The sequence below is a fragment of the Frieseomelitta varia genome, unplaced genomic scaffold, assembly GCF_011392965.1.
Source record: "Frieseomelitta varia isolate USP_RPSP 00005682 unplaced genomic scaffold, Fvar_1.2 scaffold_402, whole genome shotgun sequence".
NCBI lineage: Eukaryota > Metazoa > Arthropoda > Insecta > Hymenoptera > Apidae > Frieseomelitta > Frieseomelitta varia.
Window position 1 is genome coordinate 44,301 of NW_025110149.1, and position 9,666 is coordinate 53,966.

Below are 9,666 nucleotides of genomic sequence, written 5' to 3' on the forward strand. Positions count from 1 at the left end.
AAAAAAAAAAAAAAAAAAAAAAAAAAAAAAGAACGGTGTATAGTTGATCGAGGGTTATTGCCCCCGAAACAATGTGAAAAACGATAGATTTGAGAGCACATTTTTTCGAAAAAACGGTATTTCGAGACGGAAACAACAACGATGTCAATTGTTTCTGATAATTTTCTGCAATTCTTAGCGAAAGAGGACATTTTCTGGCTTGACGTTTGGTCGGACATGTTTGGTGAATTTTCAGCCTGTCGATTATACCACAAGCAGCACGGAGAGCAGCGAAAACGGGGAGGAAGATGTGTCTCTAGCAGAATTGAAGAAACTTCGGCGGGAGGCTAGAGCATTGATCGAGAGCAGAGAGAAGATCGAAGATGAGAAACTGAATCGGCCAGTGTACACTATTAGAAATGTGGTAAACGTAATATATAAAAATAATAGTCCTGTAATCGCTCTGTATCTCGTGCTTGACGTTGATGTAAAAACAATTTGACAAATCACACTTCTAGTCCAGTTGTGTGAAGTCGCGTGTAGAATTAGAATCGGATTGTATACTTATTCTAATCTATTTTGTTTCTGAATCTCGATAATTTTTAAATATGTTGTACAATCTTTTCCTTTTCCTCTAAATATCGGTTTCTAGTTTAACTTTTTAATTATCGGCTTCCATATTTAAAAAAAAAAAACGATTTGTCGATGCGCAGGTCGACGCAGTGATATATATATATATATATATTTGTTTGGTGTTTTTTCACTTGAAAAGCAACTTTTCCATCGCTCGAATCACCTTGTAAATATTGCATATCCTACAGTCGATCTCCTCTCGCATTTTTCTTTGATCGATCGTTTAACACGGCGATGTTTTCGTGAAAAGTTGCAGGGTTCGAGTTCGAAGAACGTCGAGAAGGCGAAGAAAAACATGGAACAGGAAGTGGACAGTTCGGGTGAGTCCGTGTATTTGTCGGCAATGGAATTCGACGAAGACTGACACGATATTTAACGGGGACATCGGTTGCCCGGGTGGTTCACCGTGCCAATCGTCTCGGTGAACCACTCTTCCGGCCGATGAGTCAAGGATTCCGACTAATTTTTCACCGAATAACTTGACAATTCATTAGAATAAAGATGCATTTCGTGCTGAATCACAATGAAATGTTTCGTGGATCATTTTTCAACAATCTGTGGCGTCCGAGTGTCAGATGGGAATCGTTTCTCGTGTAGAACTTGCCGAAAACGCGAGAGATCTAAAACTAAATCCTCGTACGATCAAATTTCAATGATTTGAATCACGAGAGAAAGGAAGGAGCTTCGAATTGTGGTGGAGCTTTATCGTTTCATCAACTAAAGCAGGTTTTACACCAGAATTGAAGCGCAACACTGATACTAGTTTAACTACTTGCAACTGGTAACCGATTGCGGACCATAACGAGTGACCAAACCGTAGACAATAATTCGTCGCTTTCTTTCTCCATTGAACTCGTCGGTACGATGTCACTGGATAAAAATTATTGAGAAGTAATAAATTTACCATTTTTTCCTGCCTATTTTGTTTTACTTAAACATACTTAAAACCGAGGAAATATTACATACAATTTTGGAACAAACAAATTCTCGACGTGCGTGGCACGTCATTCCAGCGCAAGAGATTAAAATCGTAACAGATCAATTGGAGTGCGAGGAATCTGCAAATCTGTAAGATTTCTCCGAATATAATTATGAAGTGATCATTTCGATTACATTGATTATTTCTAGCGTAACAAAGTTGACAAAAAAAATTCGACTTATAGAGGCTTCATACGATTGTTAATTTTTCGTATTAATCGTACGAAGGGTTAATTTTTCGAATTAACCGCGAAGAAAATTTCTCTTTGAAATTACCGTTTGAAACTCATTTCAGTCGATAATTTTTCTTTACAAAAAGGTTTGCAAAGGAGAATTCACAAGTAGTCGCAGCTTGCATTAAGTTAAGCTTCTCCCGTAAGTTTTTCACTCTGTGTTCGTATTTAAAGAAGAAATCCCAAGAAATTCCGTTTAACAAGTTAAGTGCCATTTGTTTTGTCCTCTTCAGTCTCGTATTCAATGTCAGTAACGTGTGATATGATGATTTAATTTGATCGATCATTTTCCTGGGAAGTCAGACAAAGAATTTTTCGTCTTTTTAGAACCACAAGAAACATCCTATTCGGTAGATGAAGATTCCATCAATGGCCAAATAAATTCCACGGATGAAACGGACAAAGGTATTTGAACTATTTTATTTTACTTGCATTTTAATTCTTGTTTTCAATGTTTCTTTAACATCTCATGTTTTTTAAGTCTATAAATACATCGTGATATGTATTTTTATCAATTTTTTTTCAGGCTGTATGTATAAATATCTATTGCGTGTATGTTCATACTCCTACATGTTGCAAATTATTTTTTATAACGATTCTTGTCATTGCCTTATCGTGTAATATATTATTTGTAGCAACCATCAATTCATTTTTAGTTAAATTTTAACTCGAACTTTTAATAAATTGTCAAGTTAAGTTAGAAAAGCAATAATCAGAATTAGAATCTCTTACAATCGAACAAAAGGATAAATGTTTTGACATTTAACATCTATGAACATTTGACATTGAACATATGAACATTTACATTCAAAACTACACATGAATTATATTTTATATTGAAATTATAAATTTTCATCCACATTTTCACTCTGAGTATTGTTACTAGATTCGACACTAGAGGGAGAGTGGAAAATACCAACAATTGTAGTAAAAATTGTGCCAAAACCCAAGGCAGGAGAAGTTAAAACAGAAGTAACACCAGAAGTTAACTCAGGAATGACACCAGAAGTAACACCAGAAATTACATCAGAAATTACACCAGAAATAACATCAAAAGTTACACCAGAAGTTATACTAGAAGAGACATCAGAAGTTGAATCAGAAGTAACACCAGAAGTTACACCAGAAGCGACATCAAAAGTTACACCAGAAGTTACACCAGAAGCGACATCAGAAGTTACACCAGAAGTTACACCAGAAGCGACATCAGAAGTTGAATCAGAAGTAATACCAGAAGTTAACTCAGGAATGACACCAGAAGTTACACCAGAAGTGACATCAAAAGTTACACCAAAAGTGACATCAGAAGTTACACCAGAAGTGACATCAAAAATTACACCAGAAGTGACATCAGAAATTACACCAGAAGTTGAATCAGAAGTAACACCAAAAGTTACACCAGAAGTGACATCAGAAGTTACACCAGAAGTGACATCAGAAATTACACCAGAAGTTGAATCAGAAGTAACACTAAAAATTACACCAGAAGTGACATCAGAAGTTACACCAGAAGTTAAATCAGAAGTTACACCAAAAGTGACATCAGAAGTTACACCAGAAGTGACATCAGAAGTTACGCCAGAAGTGACATCAGAAGTTACACCAGAAGTGACATTAGAAGTTACACCAGAAGTGATATTAGAAGTTACACCAGAAGTAATGACTGAAGCAGTCATCGAAAAACAGGCTCCACAGTCAATTCCTGGCACATCATCAGAAGCTTGCACATCAACAGAAACTGCTGCGCGTACAAGAGTAAACTCTGCAAATTTTCCAGAAAAGAAGAATAACAAAAAGAAATATGGACGTTACAGAGACAGCAAGTAAGCCTTATTAGTTTGGAAACTCAGCCTAGATGGAAGCACTGTTCTCTCGTTCAACGTTCCTTCAAAACAGGAACAGTAGAAAAAGAAAACTGAAAGGAAGAATCCTCATTACATCTTAAATTCTACGATTCTTTTTTTTTTTTTTGATTTCCTTATTTCTTTCTTTTTTTTTCAGCGATCACATTATTGATAAAAACGAATTCTTGGTTGCTTAAATCTAAATATTTAGATTAGTTTTTGAAATTTCAACAACCTATCCAGTTGTACAATATTTAAGAATTTGCATTTGCTAATATTTGCTAGTAGAAATTTTTTTACTCAACTTTAGTGCTTGAAATTTCAGCGATTCAAATTTATCAAATTGATAATTAGAGGGATTAATTAGGGGAACTGACGATTAGAGAAAATTATTTCGAGTGCTACCGATATTAACGAAATTTCAATAATTCTAACTTGTCAATTGAATAATTCAAGATTAATAATTATTTGTAAAAGATAATTACTTATACGTAAGTACTGAATGAACGTCAAACCAGTATTCAAAATTTCAACAACTCTAATTCGTCAAGTTAACAATTGATTCTGCATAATTATCGTGAGTGTTGTCAAAATTAAAAAAATTTCAGCAATTCTATTTTATCAATTTAATCATTTGATTACTATTCGAAATTTCTCTGCCCTGCTATAAAAAGAAACTTAAAGTGAAAGATATCCCGATTCTTTTAAACGTTGAATTCCCTGAACAAAAGGAAACTTGTCTCATTTTCTTTTATAGAAATTAACTCGAGAATTCTTACCTTGTTTAATCTATTCTGAGCTGCGTAACTTTAAAAAATTCCTGCTTTTTTAGTTTTTTTAAAAATGAAAATATCGTTAGGAAACAGAGTGATGGCTACGAAGGCTTCGAGACGATCGAGTATCGCGACAAACGATAAAAAAAGAAAATTCTGGCAGATAATAGGAGATAATGGTCGAGCGATTCTGGCCACATTGAGCAAAAAGTGTCTGAACTATTCGCTTTGCAGATAATTCCTGTAACCATTTATCGCGATTGTAATTTTCCATTTACGATAAGCTATAAAAATGAAATCGAAAGGGAAAACGGTCAAATATTACCATCTTTTAACAAAGTAATTTTGAAACTTACTTTTGTAAAATAAACAAAAACTATATTAAAAGGCGGTGATATTTTTAAACACGACAGGATTATTTTTGAAAGAAAGAAATTTGCAAGTACACAAAAATATAAAAATAGTTGGTAATTCACGAAACATCAAAGATTACTCTTGAAACGAAGAAAAGAAAAGTTATCGAATGATGATTGTTAGAAACGAAATTCCGGTTTTCAGAGCGTGAAATGTAAACGGAGTGTGTAGAATATTCCGTAGCCCCTGAAGTTTCGAAAATCGATGTCTATTAAATCTGAAAAATTCAGAAATTAAAGACAGAAATTATCGAGGAACTATTAAAATTGAGAGAGACAAAAATGATGATTAATGATAAATATGTCGAAGAAATTCAGCTTCGAGGATTGTTCTGTGTTTGTTCGATTTTAAAATTCAAATAAAAATACTATGGATCCTCAAGCAATATCACCTTTTAAATTTTACAGTATATTTAAGAATTCTGCGGTAATTTGTAATACTTGTACGAGCGATTTAAAATTATTCATAAAAACTTTCGTAAATAATTAATTTAAAAAAAAGTGTAAAATTATTGCGAAGAAATTATAGAGAGATATTTTGTACTTTTTGGAGAAATATTTTTATATTTTTCGAGCACAGTGTCAATTCTTAATAAAAGAGCGCAGATATAATTGAAATATAATTTACTATTATCCTACCACGTACGTAATTTAATATTTATTAAATCCTACGTGAACGTATTTTATATTTCTGCCCTTGTAAATATTATTTTCCAATAAATCTTTACAAATAATTACTGCAATAGCAGTTACGTTGATAAAACGTTGATAATTTCTATTTTCTTTTCAATCTTTTCGTCGCAGAGTAGATTTTTATCACTAAAAAATAAGAAACAATTGTATACACGGATCGTAATATTTTTGAAATCTCTAAGAAGATATGAAAGATAATATATTTTAAAATATATTATCTTTCCCTTGAGATAACAAGATGTAACCAAAGTTGCTTTGATCCGTCAAAATTAATTTTCAAAGTTAATATATTTTGACATTATCGCCCGTTAAAAATGTATGAGACTCAGATTCACGTTCTCGATAAAAATTTCTTTTACCAATACACCAAAACTCCAAACTAATTCTACTTTGTATTTTATCAGAAACCATTCTTTCCCATGGTCCGTTTGTTTCTCCGTTTCAATCGTCTCACGGGTGAAAATTCGCGAATTATCTGCAAATTATACTTTTTTATCTTTGACACGCAAATACCCTGTCGATTATCAACTGTTGCGACTGTGCTATCGCGCAAGAACGTATATACGTATGTGTATGTGTATGTACGATTTAACTTTAATTTATGAATATATTTAATCCGGCGCCTCTGCGTTTACGAAACATCCGTCGCATGTTACGCGTGAACACGGATTCTACGATGACATAATCGCCCACTATGTGTAACCTCTAGTTGTTTTGATTGATGGTAGGATTTTTCGTCATTTCGCGGATTAAAAATAACCGATGGCGTTTCAGAATTTCGTGAATTTGATAATAGATTTTTGTTGATTTTGAACTGCGTTATATATATATATATATATATATATATATATATATATATATATATATATATATATATATATATATATATATATATTTATTTATTTATTTATTATGTGCGATACAACATTAAAATGACGCATACTGGGTGACCCAAGCGTACAGCATCGAGTGTTTTATATCACTTAAATCGTTTAGAAGTTACGTTGATAACTCCAACTACATAAATTAACATGAGTGGAAGAACGAAAGTTTTTTTTTTTTTTCAAATTTTCCAATAATTGAACATAATATATTGGAACATATTTTAAGTCTTGCAAACCTTTGAATTTCAATTACTATTAATTTGAATCAAGCAACATTTTCATCGATTGAAATAGTTCTAACATAGGATTATTCAGGTATCATTTTCAAATCTTAAATATATTATTCTTTTGTTAGTACATTAAAGATTAATAGTGTTTCGTAAGGTGGTATAACACAAGATTGTAATGTGCCAAGTTCCAGATTGTATTTTGACTTTTGAGCTGTTAAAGCTCTGCTGATTCAAATAATTATAATTCGTTCAATTATCAGCAAGGAAAGACAATTATAACAGCTTAATTAATAGCTAATTTGAATACCGATTAATGATTTTTTTTTTTGAGATTTTTGTAGGATACTACCAGACATTTTATTCGATTTGCTCATTACTCGTATTTCATTTATTATATCCACTCTGATATCTTATGTTAGGTAGTTACTGTGGCATAGAACAGTCTATTTATAACAAATATTAATTTTTAGATTACAGCTTTAAGTTTAATCTAGATTAAAAGCGAAAAAGTGCAATCAATTACAAGATACAATAACTGTCTTTCTCTTTTTTTTCTTTTTTTTTTTGCAAATAAAAGCAAATAAAAGCAAATAAAATTCTAGTTTACGTCCGAAGATTGAAATCATTATCATGATCAGTTTAATTTAATCTCTCGAGATATGGGGAAAAATACATAAATTGAAAATGATTTAGAAATTAATCGAACTGTTCTTATTAACTAAAAAGCTAAAACTACTTTGCCTCTTAGATATCTCCAAATTTTATAATATTGGTTATTGATATTAATTGAAAGAATATTAGCGTTTTGAATTTAATTTTCGAAGAATTTAATTTTCAACGAAACAGATCCTATCGTTATAGAAAAATCGAGCTACGATTCTTGAAGATTCTTATCGCAATTCAATCGCCACGCTTATCTTCACCTGGTATATTACAGTCTTAATTTATATTTCCCAAATTATCAATCATTCTCATACTTTCTCCACAAACTCCCAACTTTCAACATTTACTTAAACTAGTAGTTTTCAAACAAATTCGAAAAGAAATGAACTTCGCTGTAGCAAATGCAAAGAATTACCATAATGATGTTAAAAGGTATGACAAATAAGTATAAATTCGACTCGACCGATCGTAAAGCTCTCTCCGCTCTTTTCTCTCCACTCATTTCGTGCAAGAATGTTGCCGAACGACGCGGTTTGTTATGTTGCTCGTAATATTAATAACACAGATACGGCGCGTTCGTTCTTGCGAAAAGAAAAAAAAATATCCGTTATCGTCAATCACGATAAGTTGAGATTACGGCCCATATGTCGTGCATGTGCTCGATGGACAGATAAGTGCGTTACACTGTCCTAGAAAACGAACGAAAGAAAGCTCGTGACGCGATCGTTCCTATCGATCGTGTTTGTGGGTCAACTAAGAATCTCAATAATAGGTGTAAATCGATCGTTTTAACTCTGTTGCGATCCTCCAATTTTCATATTTCCAATCTCGATTTACCAAGCAAAACGGATTTGTAATATTTCCATAGTGACGAGTAATTATTCAAATTATTTACTTGTATATAACGTGTATATATAATTGTATAAATGTTATTAAAATATTTGCCAAATAACAATTTTTCATGTTTCATTTCAACTCGAGATATTTCTCAATTTCAGGAAAATTCAAGTCGAATATGATCGATAAACTCCAATTGTGAAATATTCTGCAATTATATCTGTATCGTGTTTGTGGGTCAACTAAGAATCTCAATAATAGGTGCAAATCGATCGTTTTAACTCCGTTGCGATCCTCCAATTTTCATATTTCCAATCTCGATTTACCAAGCAAAACGGACTTGTAATATTTCCATAGTGACGAGTAATTTTTCAAATTATTTACTTGTATATAACGTGTATATATAATTGTATAAATGTTGTTAAAATATTTGCCAAATAACAATTTTTCACGTTTCATTTCAACTCGAGATATTTCTCAATTTCAGGAAAATTCAAGTCGAGTATGATCGATAAACTCCAATTGTGAAATATTCTGCAATTATATCTGTACCGTAGGAATCAGATGTGGCTATTCTTGAATGCTCCTTAGTCAAAATTGAAATTAATCGTATCGTTTACGATATTTGAAAATTTGTCACGGGTCCGCTCGTTCAATTGTTCTAAAGTTAAAAGTTGAAAGTTAAGAAGTTGCAGATTAGATGGAAATTCGAATATTTCGATGAATACGATTAAAACAGAGCTTAAATAGGAATTGGTGTAATTAACAATTAACAATTTATTAAATTTAAATATCAATATTCATTTGAATCCAACCTTCAAGTTGAATGTTGCACAGAGTCGCAGATGACTATAGCAATTTGTATTATAGTTTATTATACTTTACTCTCCGAACAGAGACTGCTGATGAAATAAAATGAGAGAAATTCCAAAATTGCAAACAGTGCTCTCAAAATTGCCAATTTCTTTTTGTTTCCAATGATGAATTTATAAAATACTTCCCTCCCCCCCTGTTCACGCGTTTACTTGTCAAAACGAGCATGTGCACAAACACGGAAGGAAGAGGTTTTCGTTTTATCAGCTGCACTCGTGGCAGCCTCTGTTCGGTAGCACTTGTCGGTTAAGCCTTGATACTTCACCTCGAGGGTCTCTTGTCATTAACAAATTGTAAGGTAAAACCGAGGCATGAGTCGAGTAGCAACAATTAGCCAGTTATCTGTAGCAATAAATATGAACTGTGCCGCGTCCTTGACATTTAAAATCGTCTATAGACAAGATGACACACACCACGATTATCAAGATTACTCCCTCGATCCCCGATGGAAAAGAGAATCATCATTTTGTAGAATGGTTTCTCTACGATCCTACGTACGGATAACGGCCGTACGATAATACCGTGGAATTTTCATTATCGAGAACGATCGATCGATTTTCTGACGTGGTTCGATTCGAATTTTTCGTTGCTTCAGAGTTATTATAGAATTTAATTTCAGTGGATTGTCACAAT

The 9,666-nt window shown here is 32.5% G+C and overlaps 1 protein-coding gene across 12 annotated transcripts in view; it reads left to right on the top strand.

Moving 5' to 3' along the window:
- Positions 1 to 5,429, top strand: part of LOC122531494 (MAP7 domain-containing protein 3-like) — a 19,199-nt gene extending 13,770 nt beyond the window's left edge. For 10 of the 12 annotated variants that reach the window (XM_043659465.1, XM_043659463.1, XM_043659457.1 and 7 more), the window contains 4 exons: positions 179 to 403; positions 863 to 932; positions 2,151 to 2,228; positions 2,710 to 5,429. In XM_043659465.1, coding sequence (XP_043515400.1) covers positions 179 to 403; positions 863 to 932; positions 2,151 to 2,228; positions 2,710 to 3,650 — 1,314 coding nt within the window. In that variant the 3' untranslated portion in view covers positions 3,651 to 5,429. The remainder of the gene's footprint in view (positions 1 to 178; positions 404 to 862; positions 933 to 2,150; positions 2,229 to 2,709) is intronic. The other 2 variants (XM_043659461.1, XM_043659462.1) reach the window with 2 other exon arrangements.
- Positions 5,430 to 9,666: the final 4,237 nt, after the last annotated feature.